Source organism: Vicugna pacos, chromosome 9, assembly GCF_048564905.1.
Source record: "Vicugna pacos chromosome 9, VicPac4, whole genome shotgun sequence".
In the NCBI taxonomy this organism is placed as follows: Eukaryota; Metazoa; Chordata; class Mammalia; order Artiodactyla; family Camelidae; genus Vicugna; species Vicugna pacos.
Window position 1 is genome coordinate 51,365,151 of NC_132995.1, and position 20,375 is coordinate 51,385,525.

Below are 20,375 nucleotides of genomic sequence, written 5' to 3' on the forward strand. Positions count from 1 at the left end.
TCTTCCAATATGTGGCTTGAAATAGTCTCGGTGTAGTTAAACAAATCAACTAAATACCATAACTAGGCATTTGGCCATGTCATCTATACGCTTAGAAGTTTATAAAGTGAGCCATAAAAAATCTTATTGGGAAAATGGGAGATCAGTTCCCCAGTATTCAACAAACTTTTGGGGCTGGCACTATTTGGATCCTATCTGATCCTATGAGGAAACTGGCTGAGGGTATGTAAGTGGCATGTCCCAGGTAGTAAACTGTATGACACTAGCGCAGCCTCAGCGGTGATTTCAAATTAGGACCATAATCACCAACTCCCGGTGATTATGAGGAGTATATTAAATGCATGTAAAACACGTGTAGGCAGTAGGCACTCCATAAATGCCGGTCTGTCTGGAAGTTTTCTATTCACCTTGCAGGAGACTTGGGGCAGGTCGATCCCCTCCCGCTGCCTCAGTTTCTTCCTCCGCCCGCGAAGGCGGGGTCCCAGGTCTGGCCCGCCCCCAGGGAGGAGGAGGCCCAGGGGATGCTAGGCCAGGCTGGGCCCGCCCCGGGGCCGGGGGTGGGGCGGGCCGGGGCAGAGGGGCGGCCCCGGAGGAGTCACGTGGCGCGCGACCGCGGCCGAAGCAGAAGTAGCAGCGCCCGCGTCGGAGGGCGTGCGCGGCAGGGAGTGCCCGGAGCCCGGACGGCGGGCGGCGGCGCGCGGGACCCCAGAATCAGGACCCGCGGCGGGGGCGCGGCCAGGTGAGTGGCCCGGCCGGGCTGGAGCGCACGCGGGCGCCCGGGGACCTGCGCCCGGGAACCGGCGCCCGGGGAACGGCGTCTAGGGGGCATCTGCGCCCGGACGCAGCTGGCGCAGGCAGGGGTGGGGCGCGCTGTTGGGGCCCCAGCCCGCGGTGCCCGGGGCCCGGGCGTTGACGGCGGGGTTCCAGGCAGCATCGCCAGCCGCTTCACCCCGGGCCGGCGCCACTTCGTCGGTCGGTGCCCTGGGGAGGCCCGGCTTTGAATGGGAACCCTGAGGCAGCAGCGCTCCTTGCTCTGTGGCTTGTGCGTCTTCAAGGCTCCGGTGGCCGTCGGGTCCCGAGTGGGGTCGGGCATGTTTCCTGGACACCTCTGCGCCCCGGGCTTGTTGGCTCCAGGAGGCAGGCCGGCCCCTGGCACTTCCCCGTATCACACAGGTGGTTGCGGGTGGGTAGGTGACGGAGCGATACCACAGAAGGCGCAGCCCTTCGCCCTGAGAGATAAGGGTTTTCGGGGAATTCATGATTCCCTTTCCCACCCCACACGTGTGCATAACTACGTGTGCTTGTCTCTGCATTTTCCTGTTTATGGTCTGGAATCCCAAAGAGGTTGTTACCCCCATAGCGGAAGAATTCGAGGGAAAGATGTGTCCCGTTTGGACTGGGGGGTTGGCTCCTGGATTCCAGAAGGGGTCTGGGAGGGGCTCTTTTAGCACCTTGAGCTTGAACTGAAGAAAGTATGGCGGGGAGGGGTGGAATGTGTGTGACACGGCGCATGGGAAACAGGTGGCCTTGTTGGTCAACTTAATTCGAATTTCAGTTCCAGCTCTGTGACCTTGGGCAAGTTGAAGAATCTTTGAGCCTCACTTTCTTCCCCTGGATATAGGAGCCACTCAGGCGTAAATTCCAGGGCTGTGTGGAGATTTGGGGCTTGGGTTTCTGCCAGTTCTTGACCCTCTGGTTAAAGGCCCTGTGTGGGGCCCCATCCATCATCCTTCGCTACAGTTTTGCAGTGTCATGACTGATTTAGGGGTCCCTGGCAGCCTCAGGCCATTATCCCTGTTTCAAAGACGTGTGTGCCACATGTGTACCAGCTCAGGCCAGTACTCACTGCAGGTTTCATTGATGCTGAAATTGCCTAAGGTGGCTGCAGCTCCCTCCCCACAACCCCTTCCCTGTCCCCCCACCTTCCGACCTTGAGCCTGTTAAGCTCCTCTGGAAAAAGCAAAGCCAGGACCCCCATGAATAGGCCTTTGGCTGGGTGGAGTTGGTGGGAAACTGCTGATAAGAAGACTTTTGAAAAGTCTTCTGACTTTAGAAAACAGTTAACGCACAAAGCAGAAAAATTCATCCATTATGTTACCACTTAAGTCAGTCAAAATCAAGTCAGCCCCTCTACCCTCTTCCCTCATCCAACAGTAACCACTTCTGGATTTAGAAGCAGACAGCCTTTTAAAAAAATATAATTATATTATGTTGATACTTACTAGTTTGCAATTCTTTTTTCATCTGTCTCATGAGTCTTTACAGATCAAATTGCTTGTAAATCTTCTTCATTCTTTCCAGTAGCTACTCAGCATTCTTTAATGTGCATGTCCCATCATTTAAGGGATCCCCCCTCCCCTCCCCACTTCATTCATGAGCAGTTGAATTGTCTCCTGGGTTTTTTTTTTCTTTCTTTTTTTCTGTTATAAATGATACTTATGTGAACATTTGTGTGTGTGTTTCTGCACATAAGCTGGATGAAAGCAATGCATGTTTTATGTTTTAATAGACGCTCACAGGTTGCCCTAAAAAATTTGAACTAACGAGCATTCCTACCTGCCATGGCTCTGACCCTGCTGGTTCCTGCAGTGAAAATATCTGCCGCCCTGTTGCTGCACAGTGGGTGTGAGATGTCCCAGTAACAACCCTTGGGCCGTTAGGAGGGGTGGTTACCTGTGAGGGATGCAACTGTACCGAAATCTAGACAGAACTGTTTGGTGCAATTTTGTATGAAGTACTTAGCTTCTCTAACATGTGCAGAGAGCATCGAAGAGAAGAAACACCCCTGCTTCCTGGTTCTGGGTCCTTGTATCCCAGAAGTTTATTTCAAAGAGAAGGACATGAAAAGTCGAATCTTAGTAAATCTCAGCCATGTTTGTATTTACACCATAAGTCATTTTACAGAGTTACCCAGGGAGGATGAGAAACAGGAACAAAAAAGGGATTTCAGGGCTGTTTCTTTTCTTTTCTTTTTGAAAGCAGAAGCAAAATGGAAATTGCCTGTGATGGCTAGTACCTTCCCCTGGGGTCAAGGCCTCGGAGGCTACTTTGCTATAGTTGCTGAAGCATTGAACTCTGGAAGCCTGAGTTGGGAGCGGTGGATTCTGGTGGTTGACTCCAAGGATCTTGTGGCCATGAGAGTGTCTTCCCAGTTCTTGGGGAAGGGACATGACAGACTTGATTATGGTTGAGCCAGTCCACTGGGCTTCCTGATCAGGAAGTAACCAGACTCCTGGGAAGGTTAAGTCCAAGGCCCTCCCAGGGTCAGGAAGAACTGAGGGCCCTGGTGCCTCCCAGTTGGCCAGTTTAATGGGTGGTGTTTTCTGTGCCCTGCTGCATGTGGGCCTAAGAACCGGGAGTGGAGAAGTCAGGAGGTGCCTGGCTGAGGGTGTTCAGCATGGTGAAGGGTGGCAGAGTTCGGGCCAGGTTCAAATCCTGGTTCCGAAGCCTTCCAGCGCTGTGACCTTGGACAAGTCCTTTGACTTCTCTGCCAAATTAATTACTTACTGTCTGGCCAGATTTACCACCAGATTCTGAATTCCAGAAGGCAGGTGCTAAAGGAGTCGGGGTGTGAGATTTAGACCAGGGTTCCCAACCTGGTGTTGCCACATGTCTTCGATACCTGAATCACATAACTTCACCTCCAGAGACCTGAGTTTTCACTTCTGGTGTTTCTCATTGAGATAATGAGATGAACCAGATATGGTAGGTGCAGACACCTGGGAGGGCCAATTAACAGTTAATTTAGCAGGATGAGCATTGCCACAGGCACCTTGTTCATCCCCTGACCTGGATTAGAGGGCGGTAGCGGGGAGCCTCACTGTCAGCTGGACTTCTTGGAACAATTAGTCCTGCCGCTGGGCCTTTGCTTAAGCCCGTTTCTCTGACTAGGCTGTTCCTCCTGCTTCATCTTTCCTAAAGATTGGAATTCAGACACCCTCTTTCCCCAGAAGCTTTCTCTGAGTGCTCTAAGCTCCCAGCCCCACCCCATACTAAGTTGGGGGCCCTTTCCTGCTTCTCCCTTAATGCCCCCACCCTTGTGTCCCTGCTGCTGCCCTTACTCTTTACGTTAGGACCATTGAGCTGACTGGTCTGTTTCCAAATGGGCAGAGAGCAGGTGTCGTTCAGGATTTTATCTTTGGGCTGTCAGCACACCTGCCGAGGTGCCTTTGGCGCTGGGTGTGAGGTGGGGGGAGGAGGGGGCAAAGGACGAGGCCTGGGCCCCTCCTTCCACCCCCTCATTTGCATACAAGTCCCCAGCTCTTCGCCTGGCGTGGAGTTGACACTTTATTAACGCCTTGAGCAATTGGCTGATTGATATTATCAGAGGCCCTGCTAGATACTGGGGGCTCGTCCTCTCAGCGCCTCTGGAGTGTGGGACTGTCATCCCCATTACACAGCTGAGGGAACTGAGGCCCTGGCTTTGCGCAACTTGGCGAATTCAGCCCTGGCTGAATTCAGGGCTTGTCTACAGAGTAACAGCTGTGGGAGCCTGAAGAGGTTTGGAGGAGGGGAGATGAGAGAGATACCCCGAACAGTTGATGGTGGCTGAAGCAGGAGCTTAATCTCGGGAGCACTGACTTTGCATCTTTGTTTTAAGGGCTGAGACATATCATCTGGTTGAATCCTTATGAGAACCATTAGAAGTTCTTTAATCTGTTATCTTCCCCTGAACAATAGTGGAAGTGTGCCCTGAGGGGTGTAAGTGACTTGGTGGAGTCTGCGATCTGGAAATCTACAGTCAAGTGCCTTCTGAGCTAGGGCCAGGGAGTCTTTGGGCGTTTGGGAGGCAGAATGGGTGTGTGTGTGTGTGTGTCGTGCGTGCGCACGCAGAGCCAGGGCTTAGGGAGCAATAAGATTTCACCCTTATTCTTAGAGCATCCTTCTGGCTCCTGGACTGGGAGTTGACTTTGGAGGCAGGAGTGGAAGCAGGGAGACCAGTTAGCAGACGATTAGAATGACCCAAGTATGAGATCCTAGGAGCAATCAGTGAAGTGGACAGACTGATTGAATTGGATTTGCTGGGACATTGGATGCGGGCATGAGGGAGGCTCTGAGATTGGGGGCCCAAACACCTCTCTGCAAAACGTTGACTGTGCGTGAGGATGAGGGGTGACTGAGAACACCTCCTGGATGCTGAGCTTCACCCTGGTGCTCTGCAGGTGGCTTCCTAAGTGTCCCAACCCTCCCATTTTAGAAGGGATGAAAACTGGGACTCACCGAGGTCATACAGCTCACCCAGGACCACACAGTCAGCAGGACCCTACACCAGGATTTGAATGTGAGGCCACTGGGCCCTGCTGTTTTCTGCCTTTTTGGTCCCATTTCCATGCAGAGGTCTCCATGGACACATCCTGAAGGTTTATTTTTCCCTGTTGCCAGCTTCACTGGGGAAGTAAAAGAATGATGGTTAGAAGTCTCTAGGCAGGACAGAAAAGGATGGAGCGATGTGGGCAGGAGCCAGTCTGGGCTGCTTTGGCTATTCAAATGTTCCACAGCATAAAAGTGCATGGAGAGGGAAGGGGTGACTGCCAGGCTGGGGTGATTTGCTTATTCAAAGCCAGGATAACGGTTGGGTCACTGAGGTCAAGGGCTCCTCCCACACCTCACTTCCATTTAAACCTCTGTGCCCGGCCTGGGCTCTCCTAGTGGTTAGTGAATCCCTGCCATTGGAACCGTCTCCCCAAACTCTTTCTAATGGGTGTGAGACAGGATTTTGGCCCTTGAAATCAGAGCCCTGTTCACTACATCCTGCTCAGTTAAGTAAAACCAGTTCACACCTTTATTCTGCCCTTCCAGCCCCCTTATTCCCTTGTGCCTGCCCTGCCCCTGGAGTGGCCGACCATGAGCACCATGGCCAATGTGGACAGCCTCCCAGAATATGAGAAGAGTCAGATCAAGAGAGCCCTGGAGCTGGGCACAGTCATGACCGTGTTCAGCTCCCGCAAGTCTACCCCGGAGCGGAGGACCGTCCAGGTGATCATGGAGACGCGGCAGGTGGCCTGGAGCAAGACCGCCGACAAGATCGAGGGTTTCTGTGAGTACCTGCACCGGGCAGCGTGGCCGGGCTCCTTCTCATCCTTTTGCCCCGATCCGTTGTCTCTGCAGTTGTTGGTTTGATACCTTCTGTTCTTCCGAAAATGAAAGTGGGGCTACTTGGTCTGGGTCTCTGATGGGTTTGGAACAGGTGGGGGGAGTTCAGCCAGGAAAGCCCTGATGAAGTGACAGAGGCTGTGTGGGCCACATTGGAAGTGACATCCAGACAGCTCACCTGGACTGTCAGAGGATGGGCTCCCTGTCTGACAGCCTCAGGGACCACGTGATGGTCAAACTGTCTGCTCTCTCAGGGACTAACTGGACAGAGCTTCGTAGCCAAATGTCTGCTGGATTTTACTGCAAACAGCAGAGTGACAGGCCTGTACTGTAGCCCCAGGGGGACGGAGCACATCACTCAATGCTCCATCGCTCTCAAATGAAATTCTGGTCCCAGTGGAGGTGTCTTCCTTTCCCCTACCCCCCTTAGATCGGGCAGTTGACTCAGTTCCTAAAGTTTCTAAGACTGTTTTTCATAGAGTAAGAAGCCTGAAGCAATTTTTGGTTGCAGAGACTTGCTTTCATTTGAATTTTTGTTGGCTACTTTTTAATGGAAAAATTAAAATGTACACTTTGGGGATGATCAGGCGGCTCGTAAATAAATGTCCCTCTTCCGCAGCCCCACCCCATGCTCCAGAGGCAAGCTCATCACCAAGTTCTTTGGTCTTCCAGAAGTATTCTGTGCGTGTGTGATGTGTGTCATGTGTTTTTACATGAATGGGTACCTACTGCATACACTTCGGCACTTTGATTTCTTTTTTTAATTTAACAATTACCTTGGAGGTGATTTCTTACCGGCATAGTGGCCTGCCTTATTCTTTCATGGTCACATAGCGTTCTGGCTACAGTGTAACAGTTTAACCCCTAGAGATGGACATTTTGGCCTTTTCCAGTCTATTGCTATTAGCTTCAGCAACTGTACTTGCATTCTTCTTTTTTTTTCCGATAAGAGCTTTATTGAGATATAATTCACATACCATGTAATTCATTTATTTAAAGTGAACAATTCAGTGTATTCCCAGATAAGTGCAGCCACCACCACAAACAGTTGTAGAACATTTTATCACCTGAAAAAGAAACTCTGTACCCTTTAACTATCCCTTTAACCATCCCTCTATTCCTCATCCTCTTCACCTAAGCAACCATTAATCTCCTTTCTATCTCTCTAATTTCTCTGTTCTGGGCATTTCCAGAAAATGGGATTATATAGTATAATTCATTTGTGAGTGGCTTCTTTTACTTAACATCTTGTTCCCAAGGTTCATCCACATTATGAATGTCCTGTATGTGGCTGAGTAGTATTCCATTATGTAGGTATTCCACAATTTGTTTATCCATTTGTTTGTTGATGGACATTTTGGGTTGTTGGCACTTTTTGGCTATTACAAATCATGCTGCTGTAAGCGTTCGTGAATGGTTTTTTGTGTGGCTGTATGTTTTTGTTTCTCTTGGGTAGATGCCTTTAAAGGACAGTTTGACCACATCCCACAGAGGCCCACGAGGTGCTTGGAGTAGCTCCTGTTCTCCACACCCTCATCCACACTGCGATGGGTCTCTGAACGCCGCCATTCACAGGCAGACTCTGATGGCTTGGCGGAGTTCTTCGTTTGCTTCCTCTTGTCACAACTGAGATTAAATGGCTGTTCCAAAATGTTTCTCCTGGCCCTTCCGGCACAGAGCCAGAAGCCCTGCTTTGAAAGTGCCCATGTGTGGGGGCAGTCAACTTTCCTCCCAGCTTGGTTTGCATTGGCCACACGTGACCTCCCAGGTGGCCCAGAAACCTGTTGCAGCTGGGCTGGGGCGGGGGCCTTCCAGCGGTAAATACTGGGGTGCCACACTGAAAGTGGACAGCAGGTCCCTTCTCTTCTTGGCCTGTGGGTCCCAAGCCTGGCTGAACATCAGAAACACCTGGAGCAGGGGGCATTTAAAGGTACAGGGTCCTGGAAGTTTCTCTGGGAAGTTCTGATAGGCATGAGACAGGATTTTGGCTCCTGAAATCCACACACTGTATATTTCTCCCCACTCATTAACTAAAAGCATTTCCTCCTTCTCCTTGGAGTGGTTGAGGGTGACTTTCACTCACTAGGTTGCTTGGGATTCAGTGTTTTAATAAGCCTCCAGGTGGTCCTGGTAGCGGCCACGTTTGGTAGGTACTGCTCTAGAGACTCCCTCCGTCCCTCTGTCTGTCCATCGCTCCATGCTTCCACATTGGAATGCCTGCTCTGCCAGGCGCTCTTCTAGGTACTGGAGCGACAGCAGTCATTAAGTTCGAGTCCCATCCTCATGAAGCCTTGGTCGATTAGGTACCAGCAGCGTGGAGCCTGACTTCCAGCACCGCTTGATGAGCTTTGCTGTGTGACTGCAAGCAACTTACATCCACTTTCTGAGGTTGAATTCTCTAATCTGTAGAATGGGAATAATAATTGGTGTCCCCCCGCAGGGTTACAGTTGGGAATGAATAAATGAGTCGGAATGTCAGAGGGCTGGACGCGGTGTGTAGCGCAGGATACGCATTGGACCCGTGGGAACTGCTGCTGTTAGATCTTTGCCACTGTGGTTGCTGATGAGTGGCGTCCAGTTTGTCCGGGGAAGCCGAGTCTTGCATAGGTGTTTGGATTTCTCTGGAGAGTGGAAGGGATCCACCAAAGGGTTTTCAGAAGAGGAGTGATGGGATCACGTTTGCATTTTTGAACATGCGCTGGCAGGCCTGTGTGAGATGGCTGTGTTGGTGTTTGGAAAGTGCCAGAAAAAGCCAGTTTTGGGGAGTTAAGAGCTTAGAAATGGTGCTCCCCTGAGAAGATAATTAGCAAGTGGTGTGTGACCTCTGGGCAGGTGTCACAGCCCCTGTGCAGGCCTGGGTGAAGGTAGACACCCATGGGTCCCCCTGTCCAAGGCAGTGAGTGGTTTTTAGCCTGTGAGAGTCCAGCCCACCACCCAGGGGCATTTGGCAATGCCTGGGGATATTTTCAGTTGTGATTACTTGGGATGGGGGGTTGTTTCCAGAATCTAGTGGGTTGAGGCCAAGGGTACTGCTAAACATCGTACGATGCACAGGACAGCCCCCCCGCCCCGTTCCAAATTATCAAGTGTAACATGTCAGTGGTCCCAAGGTTGAGAAACCCTGGTCTGAAGTCACCTGTTTGCTGTGCTTAGAACTATAAAATGTCACTGGGTGTACTTGGTATCTCTTTGGACCCTGTCATGATGGAGTTGTTTCATTTACTGAGCCCATATTAGCCGTCATATTGGATGCTAGATTCTGCTGAGAGGAAGGGGGAAGGATGGAGAGTCCCTGCCCTGGAGGAAAACAGATGCAGCAACCAGCTGTTGCAGGATTGTGCTGCTGGTACCGCGGTGCGGCTCTGTGCTGGGTACCGGGTGAGGAAGGCGGGCTCTTGTCCATCGGGGTAGGGAGGAGGTGGTAGGGAGTCGGGGGAGGCCTCGTAGCAGAGGAGCTGCTTGTGTGGAGAGTCGAGGGAGGGGCTTACCAGGTGGCCGGCAGGATGGCTGTCCTCAGGTGGGACCAGTAGGTGCCATTGGATGCAAGCAAGTAGGTTTGTGGGTCAGAGATTTGGGCAGGGCTCAGCTGGGTGATTGTTCTACTCTTTGTGGCCTGGATGGAGCAGTGCTCAACTCCTATGTCACCTGGTCTGGAAAGTTCCAGAATCTTCACTCTCATGTCTGGTGCCGTGGTGGTGATGGCTAGAAGACTGGGCTCAGCTGGAAATGTTGACTGAGCACCTACAGCGTGGTGGTCCCAGGGTAGTGGGACTTCTTACAGGTGCCCAGTGTCCCTCCAGGGTGCATGTTCCAAGAGCCATTGGCAGAAGCTGCAGGTCTTCTTAAGACTTAGTCCAAGAAGTCCCAGAAAGTCACTTGCTCCACCTCAGGTCACCAAGGCCAGGTCAGGCTCAGAGAACGTCCAGGGCGGGAGGGAATTTATGGCGGCCACCTTGGAGCTGAGCAACCATGAGGCACCTGGACTTTGGATCCAGACTTATAGCTCGAATCCCCACCCTACCCCTACTAGGTGCTGTGTGATCCAAAGCAAGTTATTTGACTTCTCTGTGTCTCGGTTTCCCTATTGGCCAAGTGAGATAATAATAGTCCTTATCTTACTGGGTGAGAATTAAATGGATTTTATTATGTGTATGTATTTTATATGTATGTAAAATGTACATATTTTAATAAGTTGGAAGTCCCAAGGCCTGGCTTCTGATAAAGAAGATGAGCTTCAGCCAGCTGCTCACCTCTTGGCCGTCGCTCTTCCGTTCGCTTCCCCAGGCTGCTGGGCAAGGTGGTGCCCTGGGTTCCTTCCTGCACTGGCCTCCCTGCCAGTCTCTGGATGTAGGGGAGGAGCCCATGCGTGGAGCTGCTGGAAGGGCTGCCTCTGTGGTTTTCCTTCCTTCCAGGGACACCAGTGGAGCAGACTCCAGAGAGAAAGTAGCCCACTCGAGGCCTTTCTGAGTTGAACTTTTGGGGTCCTTTTGCATCCTGTCCATTTGGGAGGCCTGGAATGTGTCTGGGGAGCCGACGTGGTGCCACCTGGTTGTGGAGTCTGGATGGGGCTGGCTGTGTGATGAGCCGCCTTTGAGGCCTTGGACTACGTCCCTCTCGACTGAATAGGCTTTTATTCTCAAGGTTTCACTTCTGCTTACGCATGTTTTCTCCGTCTGCTTAGTTTTGGCAAGTTGTGGCTGCCTGTGAATGAGGGATTCTGAAAAACAGGAGCAGTTCTGTTTCCCGGGTATTAGGTACTTGGCTTACCTGCCTAATAATAATAATGATGATGGTGATGGTGGTGACATTGTTGCTGATGAGAGCCACCCCTGGTAAATACTGTCTGCATTAAGCCTTGTGTAAGCACATCATGTGTAACCGCTCATTAAATCCTCACAGAGACCCTGTGTTGCAGGAATCACCCCCACTTTATTTATGAGGAAACTGAGTCCTGGGGAGACTCAGTGACATGCCCAGGGCCACACGTCCCGGAAGGGGCAGCACTACAGTTTGCACTTGCTCTGTGTGCCTTTGGGGTCTCAAATTTTCTGCTCTGTGTTTGCATCCTCTTTCTGTGTCATCTCAGAGATGTTTCCGTTCTGTGTGGGTTGGAGATGCACCGGCTGGGGACCCAAGAATGACAGCTTCATTCAGATATTGCTTCTTATGCGGGCAGAGGACACACTCTGCTGGATGCTGAGATGCCAAGAGGAAGGAGACTTGAGAAGTACCTGGTTAGTGAGAAGTCAGACATGCCTGCGGGAGACCCTGCGGTGGGAACTGGTGCTGACAGAGCCAGCGGCACTGAGATGGAGTTGTGTTGGATCTTGGCTTCTTCTGAAATCCACCCTTGGGCTCCTTATCCCTTAAAAAAATGAATATTTTTGACAAGTTCTTATTTTAACAAAATGTTTTCACAACACTGGAGAGGCAGATGTTCATTACTGTCATCCTCTAAGAATAAATCTGTTGTCTGTAAGTCATCACCAAGCTTCTTCAGTCAAGTGTCCTATCAGAAATAAGCTTCAGCCAGTGCCCCTCTGTGTGTCTAAGCTCACTTGTGTTTTGGTGATAGTTGTGCAGTTATGGTCAACAGCAGCACAGACCTGGAGCCCTAGTGCCTGGGTTCAAATCCCAGCCCTGCCACTTAGTTGGGCTGAGACCTTGCACCCAACCATGTCACCTCTTGGAAATGAGGATAATAAAGGAGCCTGTCTCCTGAGGCTCTGGTGAGGATTCAGTGGAGTAATATGTGTGATCTGCTCTCAACAGTGTGAGGCACAGAGGAGGGAGGTGCTCAGGAGTTCGCTGCTCTTGTCTTCATCAGACTTAAAGGGAACGGGCCTTGTAGAAAGGATGAGCTGAATATGAGAACTTCCGGTTTTATACTGAAATCGTTTCCATCCTACACCCAAATGGGTCATTCCGACCCCTTCCAGGATATGTGTTCTCCGTGCTGGAACCCCCTGGTGTGAGAAATAGAGCTGCCGTTTTTATTCCTGACATTGGTACAGACCTGCTTGGATGCTCTTCAGTTGAATTAACTGGTTCCTGTGTTTTTTCAACGATTGTCTTCTGTCCTGGATGATGATCACTTGATGTTCTTGAAATTCGTCCGTTTGTTGATTTAGCAGATACTCCAGAAGGACTTGGTGTGTGTTGGGTGTGATGCTTGTCACTGGGGACAGCGTGGTGACCAGGATGGTGTAGATCCCTGGAGGAGCTTACGGCTTCATAGGAAAGAGAGAAAAAGCCAGACTAAACCATTCAGTCATTCTGGATTGGGGTGGATGCTAGGAAGGGAAGAAGCAGCACACTATGACAGAGTAACCAGCGAAGGGTGCTGTTTTAGTAGGGCAAGCCTCAGGGAAGCCCCTCTGTGGAGGTGACATTTGAGCTGAGACTTGGAGGGTGGGAAGGTGGGAGCCATGGGAAGCTCTGAGGGGAGAGCATTCTGGGCAGAGGGCGCAGCAGTAAAGCTCCTGTATTAGTCAAGGTGGACTAACTGCAGTGACAAATGCTTTCTTAATACGATACAAGTTTTTCACTCAAGTCATGATCCAGTGGGGTTGGGGGATGGGATCTGCTGTCCGGTGGCACCAACATCCCCTCAGGCATCTGAGGCCACTGCAGGATCCTCTGTGTCCAGCCCGCACATTGGGGAAGAGGAAGAGTGGAGGGTGGCTTAGGAGGTTTTACGAGTCAGGCCTGGCCTCCCACTTTCCGTCAACCAGAACTAGGCCCATGACTGGCTACAAAAGATGCTGGGAAACATGACCCCAGTGTGTGCCAGGAAGTACAGGAAGTGGGCTTGGTGGGCAACCCCCGGGCTCTTCCACAGCCCCTAAATTTGGAGGATGCAGCAATGGCTGCTGGAGCCCCACCAATAACGAGAGAGTAGAATGGCTGTGTGGATTTAGGGGCTCTTGTAGGATTCAGGAAAATGACCAGCCTCACCCCGGGCCTGCTGGGAAGGGTAAATGGTGGCACTGTGGACTCTCCCATCCTGTCTGCGACAGGAGCCTCTGGTGGTGATGTCCCTCCACAGCGGGGGGAGGGGGTTGTGTGCTCATCAGCCGTCCTAGGTTTCCTCAAAGCTGTGCCTGGACTGTCTCCAGCAGAGCTCCATATCTTAACTCTGTTGAGTCCCATGAGCAAAGACCTGGTTTCCCAGCCTCCTAACGATGGACACCTGAGAGAGGCCTCTGATTGGCTGTGTCTTTTGAGCCAGTGCACAGGGATTGGCTGCTTTCGAGACCAATGTCCTGTCTGGTCAGCTTTGGTGAGGAGGGTGGGTGAGATGGGCTTCCTGTTAGAGAACATGGTCTGACTTCTTCAGGGCTTCTGGGCCGAGGTGGGTCCCTCTTAGGAGTTGAAATGTGTTTCACCTCCAAATTCATACATTGAAGCCCTAACCCCCCAGACCTCAGAATGTGACCTGATTTGGGAATAGGATCATTGAAGATGTAATTAGTTAAGAGGAGGTCATACTGGCACAGAGTGGGCCCCCAATCCCATACGACTAATACACGACTGGTGTCCTTACAAGAAGAGGACACGCACGTGAGCACACATGTGCGCACACACACAGAGAGAGGCTACGTGTGATGGACACAGAGGTTGGGCCAATGTCTCTGTAAGCTTGGGAACACTGAGGGTTGCCAGCATCACCAAAAGCTAGGAGGGAGTCAGGGAACTGATTCTCCCTCACAGCCCACAAAAGGAACCAACCCTGCGACACCTTGATCTCAGACTTCAGCCTCAGTACATTTCTGTTGTTTAAGCCACCCAGTTGGGGTATTTGGTTACAGCAGCCCTAGCAAACTAATACACTCCTCTCTAAAAGGGACCTGAGGGGGAGGGGGGTGAGCACAGTGGTTGATGTATCTGTGTGGCTGCCAATATCATGGACAACCTGGAGTTCATCATACAGGAGTTTGAGTCTTTGTTTTATTCCAAATGTCATCTTGTTTCCTGACTGCATTGGTCTCAGCCTTGGCGATGAGGCATGAGAGGCAGTGCTGTATCCCAGTTAAACGTGGGGACTGGAGCCAACCTGCTTGGGTTTGAATCCTGACTCTGGGGTTTATTTGCTATGTGACCTTGGGCAAGAGATTTACCTCCCTGTGCCTTTGTTTGCTCACCTGCAAAATGAGAAGATTGATAGTACCCACCTTATGGGTCTCCGGAGGATCTGCTGAGCTCCTGAAGGTCAATCCCTTTGGAAGGGAGGGGAAGCATGGTGGGAGGTTTGTTATCATGGCTCATGCTTCTCTCCCATCCCTCAGAAGTACATCCTTTGAATTCTCTACTCCAAGTAACCAAGCCTGCGCTTTGGGAGACCCTGCGCATATCTGGTGAGTTGTGGTCCATCCAGTTCTCTGTGCTCCCGTGGCTGCAGGGTGTGGACAGGGGTCTCTCTTGCGCTGACTTCCGGGGATCTCGGTGTCCCAGCGCAGAGCTCCATCTGGCTGTTGGTGAGGAGAGGAGAGATGCAGCTGGAGTGTGGACACATCTGCTCTGGAAGCCAGTGGGCCGGCACGGGGAGCCTCTGTGCAGTAGTGCCAAGCCCCGGGAAGGCAGGTGTTTCCCACTTTGTGTAATTAGAGGTTCAGTGTGTGCAGCTCAAATCTCTTAGGCGTGTCTGACTAGTGGGGGCACCCCTTGGTGAGTCCTTTAGGAAAGAAGATCATCCCACCCCGCCCCGCTCCTCCATTCTGTCTTAGGTGTAAGCATGCATTTGTGCATATCAGGCTCTCAAAGTGACATGACTTGTTTTGTCTTGTAAGAAACCCAAGTGCTGTGCAGCTTGAAATTGGAGTCAGAAATCCTGATGCCTTGCCCCCTGCCAGTGGGTTATCCTGGAGCCAGGCGCTGGGTCCTCGTCATCCCAGGCTGTGAGCTCTAGGAGAGGCCAGGGATCCGTCTGCCCTGCTTACCAGGGAGGAGTCCCCAGCGCCTGGCCCATGCCTGACCCTCAGTGGGCGCTTCTCAGAGATGTGGTCAGCAGTCGAATCAGGGAAGGACTTGGATGCCCTCTCAACCTCTGTCGCCAGAGATGGTGGTGTCTGAAGTCAAGGTAGGGCATCTCTGCGACAACTTCTTCTTTAACCACACATGACAGTTCCAGCCTAGGCCTGTGCTTACTGGCTGCGTGACCCTGGGCAACCCATTCCGCCCCCTTTGTGCCTCAGTTTTCTCATCCGTGAGATGGATAACATTAGGGCTACCTGTAGGATGGTAGTGAGGATTAAGTGCTCGTGACATGCATCATGTGCACTTGACAGCCTGTCCAACCCATTTGTGTGTGTGCAGGGGTGCAGCCGGGACTGCGGTGTAGCCCTCCCCCACTGAGGCCACCATCTCCTGATGCACGTGGGTTGGGGTCCAACAGAGTTAAGGTTCCTTGGGTTTGAGCCTGGGTGTCAGCGGGCAGCTCAACTCCTTGCCTTTGTCCTTCTGTGAGGCTGGGGAGGCCTGGACTTGGGGAGGAGTGTCCTCCGGGCAGGGGTGAAGTTCCATAAACGAAATCGGCGATGATGCCAGTTTAGAGCTGGAGGCCTTGTCTGCGCTCTCCACACGGTTGGGAAGAAGGTGTGAGGTGCTGGTTTCATCCTGCACAAGGTATGCTGGTGGTCACGGGCAGGAGTGAATTTTGGGGGTGAAGTGTCTGCGTGCAAAGGATTCTGTTCTGAGAAAGAAAAGTGTGGAAATGTGCTCTGTGGAATGGGAACCAGCTTAGTTAGAGACATCACAGGCCATGCAGCAGGAGGAGGCCTGCAGGGCTCTCGGGGGAGACGCCCAACTCAGGTCCGGGGTCCCACTGGGGTCTCCCTGCTTCATCTTCTCACTCCAGTTGGCTTTCACCAGCCAGATGTCACCTGCCTGCCACACTCGGCCACTCCAGGCCACTGCAGGCCTGCTGCCAGCCTCTGCCAGTGGGAACGAGGACCTGGCGTGTCCCTGGGGAGGCAAGGAGCCCTGAGCTGGGGTGGCCGAGGGCGAAAGTTACACTGACTTTCTGTTGAAGACAGCTCTGAGTGGGACTCCTCTGACTTTGTTTGATTTCCCCTGATTAAAACGGCTCTCACTTTGTTCTCCTTGAAGTAACGTGTATCCATTAGTAAAACGTCAACTCTATCTAACCTGTGAGGAATACAACCTCTTCACCCCGGCCCAGCCCAGAGGGATGTGTGTTTGCTCTTGGTTTAACTCTTCCAGGTTTTTTTTTTTTTTACACAAACATAGGTACATTTTTACAAAATGTAATCCTTTCATAGTATTCTTCGGTAATGTGCCTTTTTCATTTTGTGCTATATTGTGACCACCTTTTTCTCTTATGAGTTATTTTCAATGTTGAGATCGGTGTAGAGACAAAGATGACAAACCCCTGTGTACTCACCCTCTAGGATCTGACTGCCTGGGTTCAGATCTGGGCTCTGCCACTTACAGTGTGTGTGATCATGGACAAGTTTTTCAGCTTCTCAGAACTTTCCCATCTATACAATGGGGCAATAGTAGTGCCTTCCTCACTGCATTCTCATGAGGCTTAGGAGAACCAGTTATGTAGCACACTTGGGGAAGGGGCTCACAAGTATCCCAGAGCACTCAATAAGAGTGAGGTGCTGCTATTACTATTATTATTATTATTTCTATATATTCTGTTGTAGGCAGAATAAAGGACCCCTCCACACCCAAGGTGTCCACATCCTCATCCTCAGAATCTGTGACTCTGTTATCCTGTATGGCAAAAGACTCTTTGCAGATGGGATTAAATTAAGGATCTTGAGATGGGGAGGTTATTCTGGATTATCTGGATGGGCCCGATGTAATCACAAGGGTTCTTATGAGTGAAAGAGGGTGGGAGGAGGGTCAGCGTCAGAGGGAGATGTGATGACTGAAGCAGAGGTCAGAGTGATGAAACCAGTGACTCTGAAGGTGGAAGGGGTCCATGAGCCAAGGGCTGCAGGCTGCCTCCAGAGGCTGGAAAAGGCAGGGCAGCAATCCTGCCTGAGAGTCCGCAGAAGAAAGGAAGTCCCCACTGACACCTTGATTTGAGCCGGGTGAGATCCATATTTGACTTCTGGCCTCCAGAAGTGTAAGAGAATAAATTGGGTTGCCGTAAGGCACTAAGTTTGTGGTAATTTATTATAGCAGCAAGAGGAAATGAATATACCCTTCTTACCAACTTAGGCACATCATAATATTTGGATCTCTTTTGTTTGTTTTTAAGAAATAAAATATTACAGTTAAGTCCTCATGTATATACCCCTCCCTCCTTGGAGGAACCAGTATCATGCTTTGATGGTTATCATTCACATGCATATTTTAAATGTTTATTTCAAAATTTTTAATCTGTAATTGACACAGTATATTGTTTCTGAGGTCTCCATGGTATGTTTGTAGCTTTAATTGAACTGCCTGTAGCTGTTTCACTCTAAGTACACCTGGGTAGATTCACCTACCTGCTCTTTTGATGATGGATATTCAGGTTGTTATCAGTTGTGAAAATCTTTTCATTCCAAGTGTATGCCTTTTATTTTGTTTTAAATGACTATGGTTTTCTACCTTATTTCTTAGTTTTTATTTATTTAATTATTATTATTATTTTTGCAACCAATCTTCTATTTTTTGATATCGTGTAGTTTATTACTTTGTTCGGTCAAACATTGATCCTGGGAACATTTTCAGAGCTACCTCTTGGTCACATTTCTGGTAATTTCCATGGGATAAATTTCTAAAAGAATCTCTTGGAGGAAGGAGAGCTTGTGTCATGGGTTCTGATCACAGAGTCCAGTTTTCCCCAGGAAAGCTGCACTGACTTGTACACCCAGCCACCACCCTTCCCAGCATCTGGACGTCCCTCTGTCTTATAATTACAGATGTGAAATTCACAGGCAAATGAAGAGTCTTGTCAGTGTCCTTTGTGCTTCCGTCTCTTCCTGGTTTGCTTATTCTGCTGCAGGCTGTGAAGCCAGCAGCTTGATTCCCCTGTTGGCTGAAGGCTGTGGATCCTGCTGTGGGGTCAATGTGACCACTTGGGGGTGGTAGGAAAAGTTGCGAGCCCGTCCTGTGGGCCGAAGCTACCGATGTGCCTTCATAATCACCCTGTGAAGCTGATACTTGATATTTTCCTCTTCTTCTTGAAGGTAAAAATTTTAAGGTCATTTTAGAAAGTTTTTTAAAAAATTTATTTAAAAATTTTGTGATGGTTTTTAAAAAAAATTTTTTTGGTGGGGAGTGGAGGGAGGTAATTAGGTTTATTTATTTAATGGAGGTACTGGGGGTTGAATCCAGAACCTTGTGCATGCTAAGCACGCACTCAGCCACTGAGCTATGCCCTCCCCGCCCCCCCCCCCCCCCTTGCAGAGAAACTTGATATTGAGGGAAGCCTAGGAACTTCTGGTTCCAGTTCTTCTGAGTACTCAGCTCTTGCATTTTACCAGCAGACCAGGCTCTCTTCTGGGATGTGAGTTGGGTGTCATTTTCCTTTCTCGAGAAGAAGGCTTTGAGGGACCTCCCATTTTGAAGTTGGTTCCAAAAATGTATGGCTGTGCAGAGTTGCCGACCAAAATTAGGTCTGGAGTAAAAAGACTGGACTCTAGTTCACTGAGGTGGGGGCCATCCTGTTCATCTCTCTACTTGTAGTTTCTGGCACCAGTCCCACCAGTAGGTGCTCGATAAGTATGTGCTGTTGAGTGAATAACTTCCACCATGGGCTACCACTAGCTTTTGTTTTGTTTTCTTTTGAGGAGGAACTTTGTCTATAGATTTGCCTGTTCTGTATGTTTCACTTAAATGGAATCATATGGCATGTTACCCTTTTGCATCTAATTTCTGTCACTTAATATAATGTTGTCAGGGTTCATCCATGTTGTAGCATGTATCAGTACTCCATTCCTTTTTATGGCTGAATGCTATTCCATTGTAAAGATAGACCACATTTGGAGGTGGGGAGGTATAGCTCAGTAGTAGAGCACATGCTTAGCATGCATGAAATCCTGGGTTCAATCCCCAGTACCTCCTCTAAAAATAATAAGTAAATAAATAAACCTAATTACCTCCCCCCACCAAAAAAAAAACCCAAACCCAAAGAACTAAAAATATTTTTAGAAGTTCCAGAAAAAAAAATTTTAAAAGATAGACCATATTTTGTTGATTCATCACTTGGCTGTCATGAAAATGCTACCATGAACATTTATGTACAAGTTTTTGTGTGAATATATTTTCATTCTCTTGGGTACATGCCTACGAGTGGAGTTGCCAGGTCACACGTAACTCTGTGTTTAATTGAGGAACTGCCAGGCTGTTTTCCAAAGTGGCTGCACCATTTTACATTCCTGCCCGCAGTGTATGTGGGTTCCAGTTTCTCCACATCGTCACCAGCACTTGTTTTTTATTGTCTGTCTGTTTGGTGATAGCCATCCTGGTGGTGGTGAAGTCATGCCTCATTATGTATCTGATCTGCATCTCCCTGGTGGCTCATTGTTCTATTTTAAATAGAATTCACTATACAGTATGCTTTTTAGTTGATGCAATGCTTTCCCATCAAACGTTTGCTTTCTGTGGGCAGTGGCTAGTCTTAACTTTTATTTTCCTGGGGCATTGTCATCTGGGTGCTTATCTTGGGACAGATGAGTGAAGAAACTCTGGAAAGTTTAGTATGGAGTCCATGGGTGCGAACACTGATCTTCAGGGATGCTGTTCTTGGCTTGAGTCTACAGCCATACATTTTAAGCATTCTTTGGAGGGGAACAAAGAACAATTTTTTTTAAGGTGGTAGCTCATCTTAGTTTCCTTAGTAACTTCTGGACCAGTGCTGCCCAAAACAAATAGGACATGAGCCACCAAAGCCAGGCATGTGCGTAGTTTCAAATATTCTAGTCACAACATTAAAAAAGAAGTGAAATTAATAACGTATTTCCTGTAATTTCAGTATATCCAAAGTATTGTTTCCATATGTACACAATTATTAATGAGATTTTTACATTCTTGTTTCTGGTCTGAGTCTTCAAAATCCAGTGTCTATTTTATACCTACAGAACATCTCAGTTTAGTCCAGTTCAGTTTCACGTGCTCACTAGCCAAATCTGGCCAGTAGCTACTACACTGGACAGTGCTGTTCTAGAATATACCTCCTTCCTCTTTCCTCATCACCCACTTCCGTTATCCTCCCGATAGTCTTCCTTCCTCCCCAAGCAGCAGAGTTGTTCTCCTCATGGCAGCTGCTTTGATGATCACAGTGGTGAATCCGCATTGTGCTTCATGATGTCATGTGGCCC

The 20,375-nt window shown here is 49.8% G+C and overlaps 1 protein-coding gene across 3 annotated transcripts in view; it reads left to right on the forward strand.

Annotated features, from left to right (window-relative positions):
* Positions 1-620: 620 nt before the first annotated feature.
* Positions 621-20,375, forward strand: part of PLCG2 (phospholipase C gamma 2) — a 139,441-nt gene continuing 119,686 nt past the window's right edge. For all 3 annotated transcript variants that reach the window (XM_072967808.1, XM_072967810.1, XM_072967809.1), the window contains exons 1-2: positions 621-739; positions 5,800-6,037. In XM_072967808.1, the coding sequence (XP_072823909.1) occupies positions 5,845-6,037 (193 nt within the window). In that variant the 5' untranslated portion in view covers positions 621-739; positions 5,800-5,844. The remainder of the gene's footprint in view (positions 740-5,799; positions 6,038-20,375) is intronic.